The 26,541-nt window shown below is 46.5% G+C and overlaps 1 protein-coding gene across 2 annotated transcripts in view; it reads right to left on the bottom strand.

The window, feature by feature from the left end:
* Window positions 1-26,541, bottom strand: part of RNF10 (ring finger protein 10) — a 31,262-nt gene extending 4,721 nt beyond the window's left edge. Inside the window, exons 1-14 of one of the 2 annotated variants that reach the window (XM_032230093.1) lie at window positions 25,965-26,541; window positions 19,466-19,671; window positions 17,824-18,023; window positions 17,115-17,205; window positions 8,195-8,379; window positions 7,963-8,099; window positions 6,683-6,843; window positions 4,083-4,205; window positions 2,833-3,115; window positions 2,551-2,684; window positions 2,235-2,352; window positions 1,490-1,591; window positions 828-965; window positions 141-238 (exon numbers count right to left, since the gene is read on the bottom strand). In XM_032230093.1, the coding sequence (XP_032085984.1) occupies window positions 141-238; window positions 828-965; window positions 1,490-1,591; window positions 2,235-2,352; window positions 2,551-2,684; window positions 2,833-3,115; window positions 4,083-4,205; window positions 6,683-6,843; window positions 7,963-8,099; window positions 8,195-8,379; window positions 17,115-17,205; window positions 17,824-18,023; window positions 19,466-19,671; window positions 25,965-26,088 (2,100 nt within the window). In that variant the 5' untranslated portion in view covers window positions 26,089-26,541. Of the gene's footprint in view, window positions 1-140; window positions 239-827; window positions 966-1,489; window positions 1,592-2,234; window positions 2,353-2,550; window positions 2,685-2,832; window positions 3,116-4,082; window positions 4,206-6,682; window positions 6,844-7,962; window positions 8,100-8,194; window positions 8,380-17,114; window positions 17,206-17,823; window positions 18,024-19,465; window positions 19,672-22,023; window positions 22,310-25,964 lie in introns of those variants that run through there. The other variant, XM_032230094.1, reaches the window with a different exon arrangement.

The raw sequence follows: 26,541 nt of genomic DNA, 5'->3' as shown, positions 1-26,541 counted from the left end.
AGCAATTACCAATAAAGCTGCTTGAGATAAATGAGAAAGGGAACTGCAATTTCTACAATTCAGATTTACTCAACAGTGTGGACTCAACTTCTGCTCTCCATAAAAAGAGAAGAGAAGGTCTTGCAAGCAGCCACACGCACCTGGGCAAATGAGGGGAAAGCAGAGTCCTCCTCCAGACTTCCAATCAGGAATGGGGGGCTGCCAAGGCTGGAAGATGACAGTGGAGTCAACAAGGACTCTGGAAGACAAAAAAGGGCAAATGTTGAGTAGAACATTACTACTAAATAAAGTAGTAAAGAGGCAGGGAATATAAGTTACAGACTTCTGATACTGTGCCTCCCAAATTCCAACTTTTATTACTACATTAACCATCCTGTGGTTTTTCAGATGTGGGCATCCTGTAATTCAGGGGTCTCCAACTTTGGCAACTTTAAGCCTGGTAGATTTCAACTCCACCGTGCTTAAAGTTGCCAAGTTGGAGACCCCTGCTGTAATTGATTTTCATTCCTCTTTGAGCTCCAGCTTGCAAATTTCTGCTGCTTTGCCTTTGAAAGCACCTGGCAGGCCTGCAGATGCATTAGGGTCTCCTTGGGCTGAGTTAGTTATTATTCAAATGTTAAGTGTCACCACTGACTGGTGGAGGAAATAGAACTACATCAGCCTTTACAGAGCCAGGGCAAAGTTTAAGATGCGTGGACTTCAACTCCCAGCATTGCCTGGCTGGGGAATTCTGGAAGTTGAAGTCCGCCCATCCTTAAAGTTGCCAAGGTCAAGAAATGCTGCTTTAGAAGATGCTGTGGATGGCTGCAGTTGCTCTGGCTGCTTACCTGACTGAGAAGTGGGACTTCCTCCAACACCAGGTGGTAGCAGGTGGCTTTGGTTCTCAGGGCCATCAGGTTCTCCTGAGCAAGCGCTGAAGGCTGGAAACTGCTGCAGGTTCTCTAACGCGATCCGAACCTCTGGATCTAGACGTAAAAGCAGAGGTCCTACTTCCATAACAAACGCTAAACAGTTTTCTATTCAGGTACACTGGTCAAATGAAGCCAGGGACCTTCCTTTGCTTCCCAGGATCTTCAACAGCACTGCGGCTTCACTGCTTGAAACAGGTGTCTTCAGTTTCTGCATTTGGTGGGCAAACTTTGCCAAAGTACAGCGTCAACGATCCCTTAACATGGGCTTTGCTTCCCATCTCTGCCAAACTAGGCCTAGACTTGTGCCTTTCCCCCTTCCATTCAATTGTGTCTGGGTCTCAGAGGCTGCCTGGACAAGTCCCTGCAGTTTCCTTGGCAAAGTTTTTCAGAAGTGGCTTGCTATCGCCTCTTTCCTAGGGCGGAGAGAATGTGCTAGACTCTTGGCTTTGTGCCCAAGGCAGGATTAGAACATGACGTAGCCGGATGCCTTCATTACTACGCCAAACTGACTCGCTATATGCCTGCATACTGGGTGATAAAAGACACACAGGTGAGCTGTGCCCAGGAGTGCCACTCACATTTGCCCTGCTTCTTGTTTTCCTCCATCTCAATTCTGCGTTCCCGACGCCGTTCATCGCGTGCTTTCTTCTGTCTGAGCCGCTTTCGTTTCTCAATGTCATCTAAGTTGAAAGAGAGTCTTGGTGAGATGGGCTACTGCAGGCAACCAAATCCCTGCTATGCCAGCCTTTCAGGGAACTGGGTAACAGGTCCTCTCCCCATCCCTCAGAATCCCAACTCAGTACTTCAGCTTTCACTGACTACCAAAGTCATTCATGACCATGGATCCAATGTCTCATTTCCAAATGTAACACTTCCATTAACTGCCTCTCTTTTTTCAACTCAAATACTAGATTTTTCTAAACAGAACAATTGTTTTTCCTCACTAGTTTAATTTAAAAATGAGAGGATACTTTGTCTAAGCTGTTTTAAGTAGTCTTTCTTGTGGGTAACGTAAGTTGGAACTTGAAAGTAAAGCTGTTGACTAAAGTTGCTGACCCCGTCCCTGAGGATTTCACAGCCACATCCATCAAGCTTTCTTGGGGAACAAGAGGAAAGCACCTGGGCCTTTTCTCTCCTGCCCGAGAACAGCCTCCAGCTACAGGATTCTTAGCGATCTTCCAACTAAAAACTAAGTGTGGCTCAATGCTGAGCTCCGGCAAGATTTGTCAGGCACTGCCACCTGCTAAATAGAGGATTAACTTTTTCTTGAAATCCTTTATTATAAGAGAAAGAACTCCCAGAGATCCATTTTTCCGATCTCACCTGAAAACATCAGCAGTGTTTCCTTCGAAATGACCGGAGGCTTCAAAGCTAATTCACAGATACTGAATTCGCAGGTGAGGGGCAAATGGCAGAGGTAACGATGACGCTGACGCACATCCTGCAGGCGGGAGTTATTTTTTTAGAGAAATGACCCCAAACTCTTCTCCCCCTCCCCCAACGCCCCCCTCCAACTGTCAGCAGACACAACAGGCAGCCCTAGGAGACTCCCAGAAAAAGTTTGAGCAAGGACTGAATTGAAACATCTCCTAGCAAACGAGAACTTTAATGCTCATCCAAGGGGCCATCCCTGCCTTACCTCCGTCATGGAGTGGCCGGATATCTCCACCACAGTAGCCCTGATCCTCTCTGGACTCTTCTCGAGGCTCCCGTATTCATGCACAAGGCAACGGACGTTCACCGGGTGCAAATACAGACACTGTCCATCTTCAGCTGCAGTATCAGAAGAGAAGTTGCAGGACAGTTATGCAAAGTTAGGAGCTTGAAACAGCCCCTTAGGGTGAGGCAGCATTTAAGCAGATCAATAGGAGGTAATTCTTGACCTGTGACCATAATTGGGACCAGAGTTCCCTTTGCTGACCTTGGTAGAAGTAATAGGAAGGAGAGCTCTGTGTGTGCCTGCTGGCAAAAGCAGCCTTGGGCTTTCCTGAAGCAGATGCACTCAGATTGGCTTCCCCTCCTTCACTTGCCGGATCTACGTTTCTCTCCGCGCCGTTATCCGCTGCCGGATCTATGTTTCTCTCTGCGCCGTTATCCGCTGTCGCCTCTGCCCTTTCCAAAGCAGGGGGATCTCCATTTGCAGGATCCACAGGAGGAGATCCCAGCAATTCATCATTGAAAGCCGAAAGATATTCTAGAATGCACTGTAGCAATAAAAAGCAGTTAGCACCGACTCCTCTTTTCCCACTTAATTTCTTCTTTCTTTCCCTCTGGGGGCTCAAGAGAGGCCCGCAGAAAGGCAAGGAAGGGAAACAATGGGTGGGAAGAGAACATAGGAGAATCGCACTCCAGAGCAACGGCCAAATTTGTCTGTATTTTAAAACTAGGTAGAAACGGCTTGCAAAATGAACAGCCTCGGGAGACAAAATGTTCTCGGGGACTCTCTGGGTCAGAGGTCTTCAAACTTGGCAACTTTAAGACTTGTGGACTTCAACTTCCAGCCAGCATAGCTGGCTGGAGAATTCTGGGAGTTGAAGTCCACAAGTCTTAAAGTTGCCAAGTTTGGGGACCCCTGCTCTGAGTGGACAAAGTGCTGTGTTCCTCACTTCCTGGCACTCTCACACTGCTCTCACCACCACTGCACTCAGGCCACCCACAAAGAAGCTGAGAAGATGATACTGGGGAGTCTTCCTCAGGCAGCCTCTTCCTGCTCATGGACTGAACAAAATAGCAGGAGACCTTTAGGCAGATCATCCACCCATGTTTTTAAAAAATCCACCTCCTCATGAGCAAGGAACTCTCCAATGTCTGGCCACAAAACAGAAAGAGAGATATTTACAGGAAAGCATTTCATTTGGTTATCACAAACTCAAGACGCAACTGCAGCTGCTAGAATTTCCCTCCATTGGCCAGGCTCATTATGTCTCGGTTGCTCTTTTCTGGACATGCTCTAGATGTGCATTTCTTCACTATGAATACTTCCATGCAGATTCTCAGCAATCTTTCAAAATGCAGCATCCATAAGTGGGTGGAACCGGCGCCAAGAGTTGTTACCCACACATGCAAGGCCAGAAAAAGCTGGCCTGGCCCCAACTCATTCTAGGAAGCCCACTTCTTGGTCTTCCGCCTCCAGGTTGAAGACCACGCATTGAAGAACACGCAAGTACTCACCTTTTCCTCCTGTGGTTCTGCCACAGTTTCTTTCTCAGAAGCAGCTTCTGTCATGACTAATTTTTCCACAGCTGCAGTGACACCAGGAACATCACCGTCAGACATCAAGTGGCCTTCGCGATCCTAGAAGGAAAACCAGTTATGTGACTTTAGAACCATATAATGTAAACCTAATCTATTTAATTTTTCTACTACTGAGTTAGGAATGTGGTCTTGCAAAGTGCAAATTACCAGAAGAGTAAAAGTCTATGGAGATTCTCTGTCCTCCAGGTCACGGTTGTCCCAAAGGTGCTTTTTTCAAGAGGCAACTGGACTTTCTGGTTTTTCTTTGAAAACGTTTTGCTTCTCATCCAAGAAGCTTCTTCAGCTCTGACTGGATGGTGGGGAATGGAAAGATTTATACTCCTTGCAGACAACTGGACATCCTTTTAGCAAGCTGTTGAGGCCACTTATAGGTTTGTCTGTGTCATCAGGGTCACCTCAGTAGTGCAAATGAGTGTGGCGCCTTCTTGGCTGCAGGATATTTACTGCCCTGTGTCCCTTCCTTGTTGAAGACAGGCGAAGGCTGTCGGGGATGTGTCTGTGTTGTCTGCATCTCAAACTGAAGCGCAAATGGTTCCTATAATCTGCAATTTTATCTGGAAATCCATTCATTCTCCCACACTATTTGAAAGGTCTTCATTCCAAAATGCATAGTTAAACGTCTATGTGGATTTTCAGTCATCCAGGTATAAATCCTTCCATTCCCCAACATCCAGTGGGAGCTGAAGAAGCTTTTCAAAGAAAAAACAACAAAGTCCAGTTGCCTTCTGAAAAAGCACCTTTGGGACTATCAGTAAAGTGTTAATAACTTATTCTTGCCAACATGCTGAAATCTTTATATTTTACAGAAGACGTCCTATTTTATGGACCGCTATCCTGTCATGTGGTTTGAATAAACAAATATGAACTATTACAAGGATTTCTAACTTGCATTTTTATTTCTTTCAGCAGTGATTAACTACTTGCTTAGTGACATTTTTTGTCCTCCTCCAGTCTTGCATTCTGTAAGACTTCTCAGAGATGGTAAATTGAAATGTGGAGACATCATCAATACCTACCTTTTGTTCCCTAAGGCACAACTGATCTAACTTTAGACATTTGAGCACACTGGTATTTCCTGAATGTGACTCTATCAAACTCAGTTTTCAGCCTTCAGTTCTTCTTCAGTTATTCTATGAACTGCATAGCCTCTTTTTGGTTCATTCTTAGGTTCAGCTTTCCTGATATCAAAACTAGTTTGCTCTTCCTTAGCGATCTTCCAGCTTTTTGAGTTTCAGTAATTTTTGTGCACCTACAACGGTATGACATACTATATGCTAAATAAATAAATAACCTACAACAGTTGCTCCTGCTATCTTCCTTTTTTCCTTCCAGAAATGACTCATAAAGACTGTTGGACTTACCTGAGCGGTTGTTTTCTGGGCGCTGTGGGAGAATTGTCCCTTTCATATATTCTTTTTCATGAACTCCTTTTTGTTTTCAGCCATTTTACTCATTAGCTTCTTTTAGGAAGGAATCCAAGTTAGCTTTTTGCTTTATATGTTAACTCAAATCTGGATTCCTAAAGTTTTAGATTTATTACCTTCTCTCTCAAATAAGCCCAGCATTACACAGGCCTTTCTCTTAATGTTGCTGCTCCTTCCACTTTCTGGATTAACTTTTCTATTTCACCTTGCTGATCCTCTACCCACTGAAGTCGAAAGTTGCCAGAGAGGAAAGTAAGGAATTTCCTGGCAGTTCTTTCCCAAGACGTTAACTGTCATTAAAGTCCCCCATGGGCCTCTTGGAAAGGTCTGCAAATGGCTTCTGGCATGCTTCGTCCACAGCAACTTAGATGGGTGGCTGATAATACAAGCACTCCTCAACCTACAACCACAATTGAGCCTAAAATTTATGTTGCTAAGTGAGACAGTTGCTAAGTGAGCTTTGCCCCATTTTACGACCTTTCTTAACAATTTGTTAAGTGAATCGGGCTTCCCCATTGACTTTGCTTGTCAGAAAGTCACAAAAGGGGATCACAGGACCTTAGGACACAGCAAGGGTCATGAGTCGGTTGCCAAGCATCCAAAGTTTGATTGCATAACCATGGGGATGCAGGAATGGTCGTGTGTGAAAAATGGTCATAAGTCATTTTTTTCAACTCCATTGTAACTTTGAACAGTCACTAAATGAACTGCTGTAAGTCGAGGACTACTTGTGCACACTATCAGTGATGATGTTTTTATTCATTGTTATGTGTTCCTTCTTTATAATAAATAAAAATCATATGGGGTTGTTAGAATCATCATATTATGGGGCAGATTGGAGTAACCCAGCAAATATCCTGACCAAGCTAAAGACCAAAGGTGGGTTTATCTCAGGTCATTCCAATCCTTGTTAAATAAACCACAGCATGTAAACTGGAAATATACAAGCTATTCTAAAATAAAACAAAAATAAAACAGGGGTCTGTTCAACGAAGTGTTCCAAGCTACCGACTGCCATTCTACAAGCCAACACATCACACTGATTCCTATTCCTCTCTGCACAAGATCTCCAAAGTTTAAAGGGTTTCCCACCTTCAATTCCTGCAGGGCTGCTTCAATGAAATATGCTTCCGGCGTATGTTTTTCCTCCTCGTACTGATGCAGAAGGGCCATCTTTTCCTCCAAGATTACTTGCTGGAGAACCTGAGCCTCTGAGGCCAGAAGCAGCTTCGAATACTGGCTGTGCGGCTTATCTGGATGAAGAAAGAGTTATACATTGCAACAAAATTTACCCCACCTCATTTGGATCTGTTGGACATCAACCCCCCAGGAGTTTCATTAAAACTTTGTCTTCCATGTCAAAATAATTAAGGTTTATAATGAAGAAGAAAATCTGCATGATTAGAAATAACTTCTAGTTGCTTCAGGCTCTCCAATCAGAATTTGTGTGATGCCTTTAGAGAGCAGGGACTGATTTTCAGTGATGTACAGACTGATCCACTGCAGAGCATCAGCTCTTAATGGAATTAGAGCTGTCCCTTTCAATAAGATTCACATGAGATACAGTTACTCTGGAAACAATTGGGCTTCATTCTGCCCACAGCTCGGATTTGCAGGACTCAAAGCAATCTCAATTCACAAGACACTTGAATCCTCAACATAGAACATAGAATAATAGAGTTGGAAGGGACCTTGGAAGTCTTCCAGTCCTACCCCTTGCTTGAGCAGGAGATCCTATACCATTTCGGACAAATGCTTGTCCAATCTCTTTCTGAAAGCCTCCAGTGTTGAACATTAGGAAATTTCTCCATAGTTCTAGGTTGTTTCTCTCCTTGATTAGTTTCCATCCATTGTTTCTTGTCTTACATATTTTGATGCTTTGGAAAAGTTTGACCCCCACGTCTTTGTAGGAGCCCCTCAAATATTGGAACACTGCTATCATGTTACCTCTAGTCCTTCTTCTCATTAGACTAGATGTACCCAATTCCTGTAACTGTTGTTCATAAGTTTTAGCCTCCTTATCAGAATAGAGCTGGAAGGGATCTTGGAGGTGTTCCAATCCAACCCCCTACTCAGGCAGGAGACCCTATACTAGGGGTGTCAAACTCATGGCATCATGCCGTTGTTGTCATGTGACTTAGCAGAACTTGTTTCCCCTTAAATCGGGCATGACACATCTGGATAGTGGGCTGCGAGTTTGACAGTCTTGCCTATACCATTCAATCAGAGTAGAGCTGGGAGGGACCTTGGAGGTCTTCTAATCCAGATCCCTGCTCAAGCAGGAGACCCTATACCCTTTTCAGACAGGTCTTTTCTTAAAACTCTCCAGTGATGAAGCACCCACATCTTCTGGAGGCAAGTGACACTCTTACCCCCCAAGTGAATAGGCTGCTCCACAGGGGCGAGCGCTGACTTTGGCAGTGCTATCAAGGCTCCTTTCTTCCGCTGCATGAGCTGCATTGTAATTGTATCACCGATTGCATACTGACGGGTTTCTAGAGCCACAACACTGCAAAAGAAGAAGGAGAAGGAGAAGAAGAGCGGTCAATGACAACTGACTTTGTCCAGGAGGAAAAGGAGGCCTCCCTCAAGGAATCTCTGTACCTTTTGAGGTCCTTCTTGTGAATAGAGCCGTAGCAGATGGGGCACTTGCTCCAGGTCTTCTCACTCAAGGAGAGATAGTGCAGGATGCAGGCCCAGCAGAAGATGTGCCCGCAGTGAGTGATCTTGGCAGCAGTGGGTGGGTACAAGCATATTGGGCAGGAGGGCACTTCATGGCTGTAAATCCGCTGGAAATGTGCAACAGAATCCCATTCATAAAACTGAACTTTCAAAACGGGTTCTTCTTTAAAGAGAAGAATATATGAAAACATGATGTGGGGAGCTGACTATTCAAAAGCCCAGCCATGAACACAATAAAGGCTGTCTGATGTATAGTTATTTAAAAAGCACGCTTCTCTCAGTAGCACTGAGAATTGTCATTCCAGCACTTTGGAATTTCAATGGAGAACATAAGAACAACGTCCCTGAGAAGTGACTGTCCAGGTTTAATATGAAGTTCTAGAGAAAAGCAGCCTCACAATCTGAGGCTTTCATTTCCACTATCAAATCGCTTGGACCATGCAGAAAAATTTAAATTTCCTTCCCTGCAATTTCCTTTCTACTTCTACATGGCATAAAAAGCAGGCTAAACCCAATTCCACTGTAGAATACGTTAACAACATGTTCAGATACCATTTCTTGATTCTTTTCACGTCAATAAACATTAAGCAAGGGATTGGTTAGTTCAGAAATAAGAAATGACCAATTTACATGCGGTAGAACCATAGAGTTGGGACCTTGGATGTCTTCTAGTTCAACCCCCTGCCTACCGACTGGCCAGAGTTCTTATCTTAATTGTCCCATCTTTTCTTGAAAACCTCCAGTGATGGAAGACCCACAACTGCAGGAGGCAACTTCTGTTCCACTGTTTAACTGTTCTCATTATTAGGAAGTTTCTCCTTAGTTCCATGTTGGATCTCTCTAATGAGTTTCCACCCATTGGTTCTTGTTCTGCCTTCAGGTGTTGTGAAGAATAAATCGACCCCCTCATCTCTGTGAGTCCAAGTATTATAAGACTATCATGTTACTCCTAAACCTTCTTTTCCTTGGACTAGACACGCCTAGTTCCCATAACTAGTCATCATATGGTTGAGCTTCCAGTCCACTAATCACTTTTGTGGCTCTTTTCTGCACTCTTTCTAAGGTCACAACATCTTTTTTGTATTATGATGATCAGAACTGGATGTAGTATTCCAAGTGTGGCCTCACCATGCAGTATAGAATTATACTATCACTTCTCATGAGCTTGACGCTGTCCCATTGTTGATGCATTGGCTTTTTTGGCAGCTGCAGCAACACATTGCTGGCTCAGACTTAAGGTGTGGCCCACTAGGACACCCAGATCTCTCTCACAGTCACTACTGTTCAGCCAGGGGCTGCCTAGTCTTATACTGTGTGTTTGGTTTTTCTTGCATAAGTGCAAGAGTTAAACTTTTCTCACCACTGAACTACACCTTGTTGGATAGGGCCTAGTGCTCAAGTCTGTCAGGATACTTTTGAATCTTGAGTCTATCTTCCAAAGTGTTAGCAATTCCCTCAACTTGATGCTGTCTGCAAATTTGAGTGATAAGGGCCCTTAGCAGCAGTGACATGCAGTGAGGTTTATGGTTGGTGAGGCACTGACACGGTGGTGGGTTTAAAATTTTTTTAGACTTGTGGACTTCAACTCCACAGCCAGGCATGCTCAGTTCCGATATAAAGCAACAGCATTTGTTTTTCTCCTTTGCGAAAAAGTTTCCTTCATTCTTTTTCTTCTCCCTCCCCCTCCTTCCTCCCTCCCCCCTCTCTCAAACAGACACACGCACAAGAGAAGTTGGATTTGACTATCTCTCCTACCCTCTTCCCTCTCTCACTCACTTTCTCTCAAACAAACACAAAAACAGAAGTTGGATTGGATATAGTCTCCAAAGTGAGGCGTGGGAGGAGTCACAGATGGGTATGAACACAGCCCTTTTGCCCTGGAGACTGAGGTAAATCTTGAGGCCACACCTCCATTCCTCCTCTGACCTCCCAGATTAACCTCAGTCTCCGGCCCAGAAGGAGCTGTTTTCTGACTCTCCCTCACTTCAAAGAATTCAAGGTTTTACAGGAAATTTTAGGATTTTTTACCTTCAGATTGCTTCACCTCTCCTCCAACGTGCTCAGCACTGTTAGCTTAAAGCCTCGCAGCTTGCTAGCGCGAGCCCAGGCCAGTCATGTAAAGGGGAGGAAGCCTCCGCAACGCACGGTGCGCATTGGGCGGCTGCCCAGCTTCCAGGAGGCCTTCGTAGACCATTGGAGGACCGGGGACCAGGCAGGGATCGCCCCAACGTTCCCGAGCTGCAGGAGACCAGGTTGCAGATTGGTGGCCGCCATCTTTGTCCTCAGCCATCTTAGAACACGTGGGTGAGCGCGTGACCGGCGTTCCTCCTACAGACACCGAGAGCCCTCAGAAAGCACTGCCGAAGTCGGAAGGGCCCAAACTCCGCCGGTAATCCGGGGAGGGCCATAGGATTGGTGCTTGCCGGCAACTCAGGCCGCAGATCGGCAGCAGAGAAAGAGGCGCTGAGTTTTAAAGATCATCGCGCACAGGCAATTGAGGCCAGCAAAGAGAGAGGAGGTTGGTGAACAGCGTAACTGTAAGTACTATGGCGGAGGCGGTGAGGAGCAGGGGTGCTGGGCCCAGATCCCCAGGGGATTCGGATCCGGGTGAGGGGACCTCCAGGGGGGTTCCCCCAGTCACCAGAGGGCGGTCCCCCGCCAAGAAAGGCACCCCCAGGCCCCATAGGAAGGGTACCTCTGGGAAGGAGGTTCGGATTACCAGGGCCTCTATTAGAAGGTTCAGGGCCACCATCAGCCTCTCTCCTTCCAGATCTCACTCCCCCCGCAGACCTCCTGTTCTGGAAGAGACCCCGGTGGCATTCCCTGGTTCCCCAAGGTGCTCAGGCAGAGGGCACAGCTCCCTATCGCCCCCCATTGCCTGCCCATCCATCGGAGTCTAGGGGAGATCCCTTTGGGTGCAGGGCCCCAGACCTGCCAGGGACTGGCTGGCGGTTCACCGACAAAACCGCAAAGCCCTTATCTGCGCTGACATAAGCGCGGAGGGCAAATCCGCATCGCCCGAAGCACTAAGGAAAAAGGTGACCCTACCGCGATGACATAATCCCGGAGGGCAAATCTGCGCCTTCCGAAGCACTCAGCACCCTAACCCTAACCTAACCCTAACCCAAACCTAACCCTAACCCTAAACCAAATCCCTAAACCTAATCCTAACCCTTACCTTAATTTAAATCGGCTTTCTGCCGCCGCGCTGTTTTAAAGCGCCCTTCTGTTGCCGCACTGTTGTCGCCGCGGTGATGACGTCGCGGCTTTAGCAACGCGGTTTTGTCACTGCTATTTTGACGAGCGCGGTTTTGTCGGGCCACGCTGGCTGGCACCGCAATCCCCTGAACCAAGGGAATTTCTGCAACCCCCAGAGCTGCATTCCTCCTTTCCAGAGCTTCCTGATAGCTTCCAGGTGGTGTTAGCCAGGGCCATAGCCCAAGGGATTGCTTCTGGGATAAAACACCAGTCCCAGGGTTCCAGGAGTAGGTCTTCTCGGGACCAGTCCAGGGGACATCAGGATCGCCCCAGGTCCTCTGCCACCAGAGAACCCAGTTCACCCTTCTCCTCTACTGCCAGTGAGGCTTCGGATCTAGAGGTAGGGGAGTTGAAGGAGGTGGGGTTTTCTGAGGATGAGGACACCCAGGCCCCTGAGGCTCCCAACATCACCGGGCTGTTACCCCCCTCCTTGTTCAGCTCCTTACTTAGTAAGGCCAGGGCCACAGCAGACCTGGACACTCCCCCAGAGCCCAGTTCTGTGACTGCCACCCCCGGCACTAGCGGGGGAGCAAGAAAGGGCCCTTCCACAGGCCCCAGGTGGAGAAGGAGGAGATCCCCACTCCAGAGATGTTCCTAGAGGTGCTTAAATCCCAGTGGGTTAAGCCAGGGTCTTTTCCCAATCCAGGGGGCAATGAGCGTAGATTTTATAATCTCAATTCTATCTTCGCCCAAGCTCTGCAGGTATCTTCAGTGGATACTCCGGTCGCCAGCCTGGCTTCAGCTTCTGCCGTGGTGACTGGAGACATAGCCAACTGTCTCAAGGCAGAAGACAAAAAGGCGGAGATGGTTATGCGTAAGTCCTTCCAGGCAATAACCTGGGCTATTAGGGTGGCCGCGACCGCCTCCTTTTTTAACAGGTCAACAGTGCTATGGCTGGAACAGCTAAGAGACAGGACCACGGCCAAGGAAGTACGACTACTGCAGGACATCTCCAAGGTGCTGGCAGCCACTCAGTTTTCGGCGGACGCCACGATGGATGCAGTTAAGTATGCCTCTCGAGCTTTGACGTCCTCTGTAGCGTCCAGGCACCTGCTGTGGCTGCGTCACTGGCAGGTGGAGTCTCGTGCAAAGTGGCACCTGGCAGGAGCTGACTACACCAGGGACAAGCTTTTCAGTTCTTCGCTGGATCCCATCCTGGTGGAGGACAAGAATAAGCGAAACGTCTTCCCGGCCACAACCAGACGGTCAGATCACCGACATGCTCCTTACCCCAGGAGAGCATCTTACCACCCGCCTGACACAGACTCCCAGAATCAAAGGTACCTGGTTCCTAGGTTTCATAGACAGGGGGAGAGGCAGTTCCCAAGGGACAGATTCAGAGGCCAGCAGCAGAGCAAGCGGCTCTTTCGAGGAGGGGGCGGCCGTCCTTTCCGCAGGTTCAAGTGATCCGATCGTGGATCACCCCATCGGCGGTCGCCTCTCCCTATTTGCGGACACCTGGGATCGCGTCACATCGGACGAGTGGGTCCTCCAGATGGTTAAACTCGGGCTCAAGCTGGAATTTCGCTCGCAGCCCCCGAATAGATTCCGCACCTTCACCTCCTCCAGAGACCTGGCCAAACGGGCCCTTAAGGCTAAGGCCATCAAACACCTGCTAGACATCAGGGCTATAGAGATGGTACCAGAGGGGGAGAAGGGTTCTGGATTCTATTCGAACCTGTTCCTGGTCCCCAAGAGTTCAGGGGGGTGGAGAGCCATTTTGGACCTTAAACTACTCAATTCCAGAGTGGTCTACCATAGGTTCAAGATGGCCTCTCTGAAATCCATCTTAGAAAGCATCCGACAGGGTGATCTCCTAGCCTCCATCGACCTCACGGAGAGCACATCAGAATCGCCCCTGAACATCATAGGTTCCTCAGGTTTTCCCACGAGGGCAGCCACTTCCAGTATAGAGTTCTCCCCTTTGGGCTGGCCTCAGCTCCCAGGACCTTTACCAAGGTGCTGGCCGCGGCTGTGAATCACCTTCGTTCCTTCCCAGTCTGACTCCATTGCTACAGGTTGATTGAGAACCCCAGGGACCTTGGTGTGTCAATGGTGAGACCCAGGTCCTGCCTGGCAGTGGCTGGGGACCTGGCTAGGATGAGGATGTCCTCATCCTAGCCAGGTCCCCAGCCACTGCCAGGCAGGACCTGGGTCTCACCATTGACACACTAAGGTCCCTGGGGTTCTCAATCAACCTTGAGAGGAGCCATCTAGTCCCATCTACCAGGCTCCAACACCTAGGACCCATTATAGATTCGGTGTCTGGAGAGGTCTTCCTCTCCCAGGAACGTAGGGGCAGCATTGTTCAGCTGGTTCAGGAGATACACAAATTACATTCTGTCCCTGTAGTTCTTCTTTCCAGGCTCCTTGGGAAATTCATTTCTTGCATAGGGATCGTGCCTTGGGCTCGTCTCCATGCCAGGGAGCTCCAGTGGTTCCTGCTCCCACATCAGAGAGCCGGGACGAGCGACACCAGCTTCAAAGTTCAAGTGTCACCCCAGGTGCTCCTCTCGCTCCGTTAGACAAGCCCTAGACAAGACGTCACTCCTCCGAGAACCAGCGAGGAAGGTGCTCACAACAGACGCAAGCCTGTTCGGTTGAGGAGCACACCTGGAAGCCCAGATAGCCCAGGGCCACTGGACTCCATCAGACCTGCACAACATCAACTGGTTGGAGCTCAGGGCCATCCACCTCGCTCTATGCCACTTCAAGACTACTGTGACCGACCACCATGTCCTGGTCTTGACGGACAACGTGGCAGCCAAGGCCCACGTGAACAAACAGGGGGGCATCCATTCCAAGGTCCTGCGCTACGAGGCCCTCCGGTTGGGGAACTGGGCAGAGAGGAATCTCCGATCGATCAGAGCGGAACATATGTCCAGGATAGAGAACCAACAAGTGGACAGGCTCAGCAGGGAGACGGTCGACAACAGAGTGGCAACTCCATCCCAACGTCTTCCTATAGATCTGCGAGAGATTCGAACGCCCGGCAGGGGATCTCTTCGCAACACAAGCAAGCGCCCAGCTGCCAAGCTCCGTATCGAGGTTTCCGTCCAGGGGCACCATGGACACAGATGCTCTTCATTGCAGATGGCCGCTCCAGGGGTCGCTGGAGGATCCAGACCCGGAGTGACTCCATCTGAACATCTGGCGATTGAGCGGGAACAACTAAGAGGGGCCCATTTCTCCGTGAAGGTCATTAAGACCATTGAGGCGTCCAGGAGGCAGTCCACCACTCGCATCTATAACGCCTCCTGGGTCGCCTTCGCGGATTGGTGCCAAGCAAGGGACCTTGACCCAGCTTCAACTTCTCGACTCCGCCTGCCAGTGACGCAGCCACAGCAGGCCCCAGGTTCTCGACTTTCTACAGGAAGGTCTGGAAAAGGGTCTGGCCCCCAGCACCCTTAGGAGACAAGTCTCTGCCCTCTCCACAGTCCTGGGGGGGTGGGGGGGTGGACTCCCCACCTTTGTCTCAGCATCCGATCCTCAAGGGAGCGGTGAATTTGAAACCCCCTGTGGTCCATCGATTCCCAACCTGGGACCTCCCCACGGTCCTCCAGTCACTGACAGAGGCACCTTTGAACCCTTGAGGGAGGTTTCCTTCCAATTCCTGAACCTTAAGGTCGTTTTCCTGGTTACCATCACCTCAGCTAGAAGAGTATCCGAGCTTAACGCTCTGTCCAGCAGGGAGGACCTCTGCACCTTCCTGGATAACCAGGTCGTCCTCAGACTGGACCCCGCGTTCATGCCCAAGATCAACTCTCCCTTCCACAGGACATTAGAGATAGTTCTGCCGGACTTCTGTCCGCAGCCCTCCAGGGATAGAGAAAGATCATGGCACCGGCTGGACGTTAGAAGAGCCCTGTGCATTTACCTGAAGCGCACGGCACCCTTTAGGTGTTCAGAGGCCCTCTTCGTCTCCTTTCAGACGTCTACCTGGGGAGTCAAGGTTTCCCCGGCAACCATTAGCAGGTGGATCAGAGCAGCCCTTTCCAAGGCCTACGAGGCACACGGACTGCAGGTTCCAGAGGGCATCACCACGCACTCCACCAGGAGTGCGGCCACCTCAGTGGCCTGCGCCACTCAGGCTCCCATGGAGGATTTCTGCAGGGCTATCACAACGTGCCTCAGGAATTTTTAGGCTTTTAACCCTTAACTCTGCTCGAGTGATCATAACACGCCTAAAGTCAGACTAGATGAGGCACATCGTTCTCCTGCCTCCTCCTGTAGAGGGCGCTTTTTTAGAGGCTTTTTTAAACAGTTAAGCAGAGTCATCCACGGTGACTCTGGTAGCAACTAGCTCAGCCTGACCTCAGCTCTTGCCTTCTTCCTTTTACATTTTTCTTTTCTTTTCATGATAACAGTGGTGGGGCTCTGCCTCCCCTGCCTCCACGTCCTTCCTTAGCAGTGAAATTATATTTTAGCCCCATCATTTCATAAATAATTTAATTACTCCATTTAACTTCAATCACAACTTTTTCTAAACTCAGGATAAATAAAGTGTGGATTAAGAGTCTGCACGGAGCCAAACTGACAGCAATTCTTTCTTCCAAGAAAAGCTGAACAGATCAGCGAGGGTTAGCTGGGCTTTGTCCTCAGATGCCATCTCAATCAATATTGAGATGGCAGAGGCTTATTTAGTAGGCACAACCAAGCTTAAGCCACCAGGTGAGTTAGGAAACACTAAAGAACCCAGAAATTGTGACATTCTGGTGTCCTTATAGGCACAGAAGACTTACCATTGGTTTTAAACTGCTTAATTACTGACAGGACATAATTACCACCATTACAGCTGGAATGTTTGATTATAGCTGGCAAACCAGCAGATTATAGCTGATTATAGCCTTTGTACTGGACATTTGTACTCCAATCGAGATTTCCCAACTTTTCTGTTTGCAAATGGTGGAAAATTAGAATTAAATGCCTGGATAGTTAAAAGGCCTGATCTGCTTAATCTTGTTACACTGATTGTCCACTTATAGAAGCTGTATGTTATGATACTATGTGAATACAGTCACTCAGAGTTTGGACTGGCTGATTTCCAGCTTCTTGCCTTGACAGCCTGACCCTAATGCATGTAGGCTTTGTCAGTGTTCTCTGGGACATGCATTATCAACATGGAGAGGGATGGAAGTTGGTTCCTGAGCCTAGAAATTATGTCTGGCAGGCACCTGTATCAGTAACATAAACATTTAGCTAATGAAGGGCTCAGAATGCAATTTGACTCCTTTAAAGCTGGAAATAAAGTCCATCCCTTTGACATCGGGCAAGCCTTTGAGATATGTGTATGGATTTATGTATGCATGTGTGTGTGTGTATACACTCACACACACTCACAGTATATAGGGTGTTTTCATATAGCATCGTTATCAGCTAGAAAAATGAGGTGGCTCATTTCCTCTCTAGCTTCTTTTGGGGAACTGTAGTTTTGAATTCACAAGTTACCTAATGAGCTGTGTGGAGGACTTCCTTTTCTCTCCTGAATCTCTCCCACCACCCCGATTTCTAGGCTGACCACAGTACTTGTGAAGAGAGGGAGGGAGGGAGGGAGGGAGGGAGGGAGGGAGAGGAGGATACTAACCACTTGTTGCACAAAATCCCAGTTGACCAAGATATCTGGGTCAGTGAAGTGAACTGTGTAATCCTGGTCATCACGCACCACAAACTGGCAGCTGCAAAGAATATGAGGGATTTAGAATTAAAAACTCATAATAATAACCACCTAAAACCAATTATATAGAAATGATCCAGGAATACAGATATTCAGATTAAGTAACTGCTGGCAATTATTTGCAAAAATCTTATAACAACATGATTGATCTTTTACATTAGTCTAACTAATCCAAGGACATAGAGTGCTCTCAAAAATCAAATATATCAAGGGGAGAAAATTGGAAAGTATCTGCTTTTTAATCTTACAAGGAATGCTCTCATTTAACCAGAACTGTGATCATTATTTATTTCTATAAATAAAAGGACTCATGTTAGACCTTGGCATTACAATTTTATAAAGCTATGTTGTATTGGACAAAACTGGTTTCGAATTCACATCACTAATAGTTTTCTTTTTCTTTGTTTTGAATGAATTCAAATGCATTTCAAATACAACACAGCAATGAGAGTCAAATGACCGAAACAGCTTCAAATGTAAAATATAAACCCAAAGCAAATGTTCACATGGAGAATAAAAACTACAAAACAGAAGCTGAAAGCAACAGGTAGGAACAGCACAGGAACATGATTAAATTCTCCCTCAAGATATTTATGATACAGACCGAGCTCCCACTCACTTGGCCTGAAGGAAAAGCTCCTTGCTGAAAGGTTTGTTTTCCCATCTGTTTCTTTTTCCCCAAGTGCCATGGCTGCTCCCATCAAAATGGCCAGTGTGGCCACGAGGTTCAAATGTAAAATTCAACAAATGGTTCAGATTAATCTTCTTGGGGCCAGAGAATTGGGCAGGGCTGAACTCTGCCCGCTGAGTTTCTGTTACCTGAGAAAGCAGACAATTTAGTTTGCAGGGGTTGCAATAAAAAAATACGATGCCATACAAACACTATTATTTATACCAAGAAGATGAATATTAGGCCAGAACTTTGGAACAATCTCTTGGAGGAGGGGAAAAGCAAACTGCAGCTTTACCTTTGCCAAAAATATCATATAGCTTTCCCATTAGGGACATCCATCATCCTTGAATATGAACTCACCTAGACATAAAGTAAAGCCTTAAAACATCTACAGTTTATATACCTGAGAAATGCTGAATATTTATCTTTCTTGCACCCCCAGCCACAGGCTGAATAGGGACAGCCGAAGGGCCAGATGTGACCCGCAAATGCCCAGGCCTGCCATGCTTAATTAGCACATTTTATAGAACTAAGGAAAAAAATGTACATGCTAATGCCAATATTCCTTTCTGTACACATTTAGAAGCAAATAATCCATAGTAACCTCTTGCATTTTTGCAGAAGTAATTTGGCCTCTACTTCTTCATGATAGGGCATTATTGTTGCTTTTTTTCACAAGCATGAAGGTAAGAGCATTTAATTCAATTGTGTTAAATTTAAATTTTACCAACAAAGAAATAAAGGAAGACTAGTATAACTATTTCAAGCTGTTTAGCTCTCATCAGCTCTCATCAGCTAGCCATACCCTTCTGGGATTCGAACCCGGCTGTTTACATATTAGGCAGATGTATTAACATCTAGGTCATGGGCTCCCCTCGCTTTGTCAGCTGTACCAGGGGAGAGATTAAGTGTTTTTCTGGTGCGACTGATCTATCAGGGCAACCTGGTTTACCCAAATATGGGACGGGGCATACTGCTTCCACTTTTGCTTTTCAGCCCCAATCCAGGAGCCTTCGCAGGCAGTTGCTTTCGCGAAAAACTATTTTTTGTTCTATACCAACAAAATAGTTTGTTGCAGAAGCGGCTAACTGTGAAGGCTCCTAGACTGGAGCTGAGAGCAATAGCAATAGCAGTAGACTTATATACCGCTTCATAGGCCTTTCAGGTCTCTCTAAGCGGTTTACAGAGAGTCAGCATATTGCCCCCAACAATCTGGGTCCTCATTTTACCCACCTCGGAAGGATGGAAGGCTGAGTCAACCCTGAGCCGGTGAGATTTGAATCGCTGACCTGCTGATCTAGCAGTAGCCTGCAGTGCTGCATTTAAGCACTGCGCCACCTTGAGGTGAAAGTGGAAGCAGTATATTCCGTCCCATATTTGGGTAGACCAGGTTTGCCCTGATAGACCACTCCCACTGGAAAAATATTTATTCAGTTCAATTAGATTCTTATTTTTAATCTGTATTTCACATTTTGAATGAGAGAAGAAAAAATAGAAGTTTCTATTGTGTCAGAAAAGAGAGATAAGACAGAATATCTGATGAAGTAAGGCATGTAATGTAAATGTCCCAGGAAGGGCAGGATCTCACCTCATCTCGTCTTCCACCATTAGAAGAAAGGCTAAAAGATTTGCTGCCGCTGTTCTGCTCCCCCCTCTGAGGGGGCATCTTGTTAAAAGCTTTGCTTTTCTGTGAAAAGGAGCGACGGGACTGGCTGGGGAAACTCTCATTTTTGGGATATGAAGTTTCTCTCTTACGATTATAACGCTGTTTGGATCCACTTGCATTTTTCCCTTCTGAAATAGACAATAAAGGAAAATAATGTTCAGCATTCAGTCAAAAGCAAGTCCTAGCAGAGCAGGCAACCTACGTCAGCCAGACTGCTAACACAAGCAAAGGCTTCTCCAGAGGAACCTACTGCTTAGAACTTTCATGGCTAGAAGGTGAAACCAAACATCTTTATTTAAAGATCTCTCTAACTGAAGATATTTTGATCTTAAAAACTATAATATTTTCCCGACCCTTGTGCTGGCATAAAACAAATACTGTACTAATAGAAATGTATATTTACTAGCAACGGGAAAGGATTACTCTTCTTAGTATTCATCCTCAGAATCACTTAGAAGAAAACCAGGTTAGTCTATGGTGGTCCAAAATCAGAAGGACCGATAGTCCCTTTCCAAACTGACAAAAAGTTATTAGCGTTGGATTATTTGCTCAGTTTCCCAATTTCATTATTCTAATGCTTTGAAATCACCCTAAGGGAATTAGACAAGTAAACATAAATGCTTTACCTATAATTTCATTTTCAAATACTTCTGACGAGGGAAACATTGGTCTTTTAAAATTTGAGTTTTTGTACACTCAAGCTCTTCCCTCCAACAATATTCAGTTTTGCACACATCAATTTTTTTTTCAATAAAATAAATTATTCTGTATGCAATCCAAAGTAACAACGATTACTATCCAATGTAGGCAATGCATTTCCATTATCATAAGTTCTGTTATAATTAGAACAGTAATTCAAGAAAGAAGTTGCCACTAGGATAGGAAGCTTGGGAGTACAGCTAGTTCTCGACTTATGACCACGATTGAGCCCAAAATTTGACCCCAGAACACTGCAACCATCATAAATATGAACTAATTGCCAAGCATTCAAATATTAATCACATCATGGGGATGCTGCAGCGGTCGTGTGAAAAACAGTCATAAATTGTTTTTTTCAGTTATGTTGTAACTTATAACAATCACTAAATAAACTGTTGTAAGTAGAGGACTACCTATATTAGCAACCTTAAATTCCCTAAGATATAAAATTTAAAACTTTGCAATATAAACTCCCTCAGTTAGAAACAGATTTCCTACAGGTGTGAAAAAGTTACATATACCATTGACAGATACTACCACTAAAGGAGAACAGGCATTTGTGGTTTCCTGCTTATAAACTTTAAGAACATCCAAGGAGCTTCTCCCTTTTAAAATACCTAATTGTTCTGACCCCCTCCTCCGTCCAGTAACGAATGCCGAGACAAGCTTAACTGGAATGTACTTTAATTAGCAAAACACCAAAACCTCGGTGGCTGAAAGCCAAGCAGAACAAACAGATAAGGACCTTGGCAGCAACTCAGACAAACTCAGGCAGCAATAAACACAGATAAGGCTTGGCAGCAATGCAGCCTGCCAAGCTCACAGTACTGTCCTCCAACATTTAATCCTGTGTTGACTTCTACAAAGAGGGCCGTGTGCACAAGTAGCTTTTATAGTCTGGAGAGGAGCCTAATGACCACCAGCTGAGTACAATCACCTCCTGTAATTGCGTAATTGTTCCTGATGCCTAGTAGCTCTTCGATGTGCATCCAGGAACAACTCACTGCTGGCTTCTGGATCACTCTCCCTTGTCTCCTCCCCACTGGTCCAAGGCTCAGACGCCACCTGGTGGCCAACCAGTCTCTCTGCGCCCTGCTCGGAGTCGGAACCCTGTCCAGGGTCTTCCACATCCTCCAGAGCCGACTCATAGGGCCCCTCGCTGTCGGAGTCTGGTGGCAGCTCCAACGGCTCCTGCTGGGCCACAACACCTAATTATTGACCGGAAATTATCAGGCCTTAGGAAGTGCTGTACTATACTGAATTTTTGCAACTTTACTCTTCTATAGAAAGGCCTCTTTTCTAAAACATTTGTCATATATAATTTTAATAATTGTCCTTGAATATAAATCATTTGGTAACTGCTAGGCAATTCTGTAGCTGCAATTCTTGCTATTCCAGGCTTTGTGGAATGTGAAGGTAGTGTCAGCACCCTCAACTATTTGCACCACTGCCCCGTTCAGATTAGGACTTAATCAAGGTCTACACACATGGCTGTCATAAGCTAAAAGCGGCACGTTCTACACTTGAACCTTTTATCTACAGAGAGCCTCCAGTATCTACAATGAAAAATTAGTTGAAAATAGTTGGTCAAAATTAATGTTGCCTTCTGTAGTGGTGGAAAGCTTGTGGACTCTACAGAACCATTCTGCACTGTTGTGACCTGGAATGTGATCAAAATGTTATCTATGAACTGATAGTAAAGATAGTCTATAAGGCAGTCTGGTGCAGTGGGTAAAGCAACAAGCAAGAAACCGGGAGGCTGGGAGTCAACAGTGACTTACAGGCACACAAAAAATTAAAGCAGTACATAAAAAAGTACATTCTTTCATCTTGATGGTAGCCTCTTCCTTTTGGAGTGATCTTTTCTCCAGATACAACTGATCCCAATCCTGCAGGCCTTTAGACGTTTTCCCAGGCATTTGGGTCAGGATGAATAAAGTCCCATTTGGATGAATTACAGTGTATTTAATTTTGATAGCTGTCCGGTTAGTAGTTGGTTGGGAGGAATATCCAACACCAAGATAGGCTGAAGATCCAGGTGGATCTTTAAAGAGTTGAATCCTGGGCCCTATCGAACAAAATGAAATTTAATGGAGAGAAACGTAAGGTTTTGCACGTAAGCAAGAAAATCAAATGTACAGGTACAGATTAGGTGAAACCTGGCTCAATAGCAGTAACTGTGAAAGGGATCTTGGAGTCTAAATGAATAATCACTTGAAAATGAGCTAGCAGTGTGCAGCAACAGCCAAAAAAGCCAACCCAGTCCTAGGCTGCGTTAATAGAGGGATAGAATCAAAATTACCTGAACTATTAGTACTGTTTTATAAAGCCTTAGTGAGACTATGCTTAGAATATAGCATCCAGTTTTGGTCACCATATTATAAAAAAAAATTGTAGAGACTCTAGAAAGAATGCAGAAAAGAGCAACAAAGACAATTAAGTGGCTGGAAGCTAAAACATTTGAAGAATTGTTACAGGAATTGGGTTTCTCTGGTCTAATGAAAAGGAATAGGGATGACATGATAGCAGTGTTCCAATATTGAGAGGCTGCCACAAAGAAGAGGGGTGTGTGTGTCAAACTGTTTTCCAAAGCACCAGAAGACAGGAACCAATGGATGGAAACTAATAAGGAGAGAAGCAACCTAGGAGAAATTTCCTAACAATAAGAACAATTAACCAATGGAACCATTTGCCTTCAGAAGTTGTGGATGCTCCATCACTGGAGGCTTTCTAACACCAGACAGTTGAGTCAGATGTTTAAATCAATGAGATGATACTCGGGTGTGAATTTAAGTGGCATTCTTCATTAAAAAAAAACCAAATCTAATCATAACTGGTTGCTAGCTCTCGAGTCTGCCTTCACGAATCTGCTCTGTGGAAATGAAGAACTGTCTGACTAACTCAGAAAAAAAAAGACTTCAAGAGGCCAGAAGAACTCATATAATCATTGTCACTGATCTCCATCATCAAGCAGACAGGATACAAATGAAGAAAATGCAACATTACTTGTCTAATAACAAATCACCAAATATGAAGCACATTAACACTCCAGGAGGGTTCAAAGAACAATGGCAAAGAAACTGCAGGTAATTTTGTGCTGCCTGATTGTCAGTCTATATATCTACCATAAGGAAAATACTGAATAAGAGCAAGATGCATGGGAGAACACCAAGGAAGTATCACACTCTGCAAAATACACTCTGCTGCCCATCAGAACTGAAGAAGCTTCTTGGATAAGAAGCAAAACTTGTTCAAAGGGGAAAAAACAAGAAAGTTCAGTTGCTTTTTGGAAGAAGCACCTTTGCACTGCCCATCTCAAGTTTGCCAAAGACCACCTGGAACAATGTTCAAAGGACAAATGAGATTAAAATGGTTCTTTCGGGTAATAATGAGAAAACTTAGGTTTGGCAAACACAAAGCATTATTCCACCAAATTTCAGAAGTGAAGCTTGCCAGCAGAAGTATTTGGATCTAGACAGCTCGATCATTGATGGGACAATGGATTCTTTGATCCACGGACGAATGTCAGGTAAATATGGGACAGACTGCTCAATGATCTACAGGTACATACAGGAAAACATTTGCTTAGTCACTTGGTGCTGAAAGAGGCACCACTGTTACCACCTCAAAAACTACATATACTTTTTCCAATGAGGTCACTGAAATGTTGGCTCAGTGCGTTACTAAAGCCATGAAACAACCAACTTCTCTGTGCTGTTTTCTTAGCCAGAATCTCTGTTAAAATGATATGGATGACACTCAGATTACATGATAGGTCACAATACTGGACATTTCTCAAGGGCTCACAAACTTTCTTTTTCCACTGAATCCAAAGCAAAATATTCCTGCCCACGAAGAAAGAAGGAGTCAAAGAATGAGCTCTACATTAACTATGAAATTTGTTTAATAAAGGGGGACCACTGAATTTAGTTCAATTGATGACTTCATAAACATTGTTGGCTTCCACTGCTTCCTTCCAGAAGGTTTTTTTAAATCTCTTCCTCTAGGCTACATTGACATTTCCTATGGTCTCCAAAAAATTAACCAGGACCAACCTGGCATAGCTTTTTAAGACAACAAAAATGAGGATGCTGCTGCCTAGATTCAGTTTCAAATATAGCATCTTTGCTATTTATAGTAGGGATAATCAAAATCTTTTGATACGGGAATAAACTATTCCAGAATGTTTTAGTTCCCTCCTCCAGAATATGCCAAACCTTCCCTTAGACCAGGGATGTCAAACTCAATTTCATCAGGGTTGTGTTTGACCTCAGGTGGGGTGGAGGTGGGCAAGCAGCTTGATGTCACTCATATCAGGGGTGCCTGTGGTCTGAGTGCTCTGCCAGTGAACGTGGGCTCCCAAGCTCAGTTTTCTGCCGCAAGGGCCTCCTGCAGTCCTCTGACAGCGAAAACAAACTCAGGGGGCCACCTGTGACCTTTGTGACCTCCGTTTTTGGCCATCATGGCCTCCTTCAGCCCTCTACCTACGAAAATGGAGCTACCCAGAGCTCCTTTTTTGCTGGCAGAGGGCTACAGGAGGCCATTGTGACCGAAAACGGAGTCCCCAAGCTCCAGACTTGACTGGGCTGGACCTTAGCGGTTTCCAGGACAGCCCCGTGGGCCAGATCTAAGCACCCTGAAAGCCGCATCCAACCCACAGGCCTTGAGTTTGACATTCTTGCCTTAGACCAAGTCATTTCTGGAAGTAAACAGACATGGTGAGATCTCTAGTGTGAAGCTTATATAACCCCTGACAATGGATACTGTCAAACTACTTCCACACTACTCCCAAGAAAAAGGTGTGGAGGCAGACACGGAGAGTCAGGCTCAACTCATGGGTGTCTGTTTTTCTAGCTCTGCAAAACGATGATGCCTCTAGGGCAAAGGAGTGTTTCTTCTAAGGCAATTGGCAGTTTGTCACAAAACAACAACTGCATCAAGAATAATGGAGACAAGGATGCCCCACTGATCACCATCAACACTGCCACCTAAAGTTATTTGAGTGAAGAATTATAGATGCCACCTGTCCCATTAGTTTCATCTCATTTAAAGGCTGTGCATGTTTAGATTAAATATTGGGCTTTTTAATTGCAATTCCCAATTATTCTGAGTAAAGAAAAAAACAAAACACAATAAAGCCTGGAAATTCAGCCAGCAGAGTCCTCTCTTTATCGGACAAACAAACGGCAAATTCCGCGGACCTATTTGCTTAGGCTTTTTCAACATGCTGTATGTTATCTCCGCTTTACAGATTTCCCAACAGCCGATTACAAAAGTCATTACTAAGCAGGTTTTCCCCACCGAGGCCCACTATGGAAAAAAGCTCCTATCCTCCCAAATGACATCTATATATTAAAAAAAACTGCCGAAATTTAGATTCTTAAAAACCAGCGCTTTGCTGCACTTTTAAACAAGAACAAAGATCCAACCCAGGGCTGGCAGCAACCTGGCTTGAAAGGGCTTCACTTTCCCTTTAAAGAACAAGGGTCACCCCCATCGGCAGGAGGTTTTATATGTTGGTGTGCAAGAGTCATGCAACCACGTTTATGCAGTGACCGGGGTCGGCTCCGCAGGTTGCAACAACCCAGGAAGCGGCTGCACCCGGCCGAGGAATTCTGGGAACTGAAGCCCGCCCCTCTTCCAGCTGCCGGGGCGTATTGTCGGGGGGGGGGGGTCCCCTCTGGTCCAGATGCGTTGCCCCCCACCCTCCCCGCGGCCTTACCCCCTTTGGGCTTGGATTCCCCCCCGGCCGGGCCGGCGGAGTTAGAGCGGGGCTGCTGCCCTTTGCCTCCCGTCGCGGAGGAGGATCCGGGGCTGGGGCCGCCGCAGGGGCTGCTCTTGTCCATGGCGCTGGTGGGCGGGCGCGGGGGCGCTGCTACGGGAGGGCGGCTGGCGGCTGGGGCCGAGGCCCAGGCTCATGGCCCGGCGGCGGGGTCGGCGCAGCGCAGTCGTCTCGGCCACCCTCATGGCGACATGTTCGTCACGGCTTCGCCCGGGCGAGGGAAGGAACGGGCCGGGGCGCGGCCACAAGGCTCTGGTGCCGAGTCGGAGAGAGAGAGGCCGCCTAGCGCGGCCGGGCCTGCGCCCCGCGGCTACGGAAGAGCGGCCTCGGGAGAGCGCGGGGGCCCGCGAGGCCTCCGCAAGCCAGGCCCGGCCTGCGCCTCGAGAATGGCGAGAAGGGGCTGTTCGCGGCCAAGGGGAGCCGCCCGGTCCGCCTCAGCGCCGCCGCCGCCAATGCCTGTAATGGCGGACGAGTCGCCCACCGCCGTGACGGGAAGGCCCGGATGGAGCCTTTCGCC

The sequence above is a fragment of the Thamnophis elegans genome, chromosome 13 (assembly GCF_009769535.1).
Source record: "Thamnophis elegans isolate rThaEle1 chromosome 13, rThaEle1.pri, whole genome shotgun sequence".
NCBI classification, from domain to species: domain Eukaryota; kingdom Metazoa; phylum Chordata; class Lepidosauria; order Squamata; family Colubridae; genus Thamnophis; species Thamnophis elegans.
This window is presented reverse-complemented; position numbering and strand designations above follow the sequence as displayed.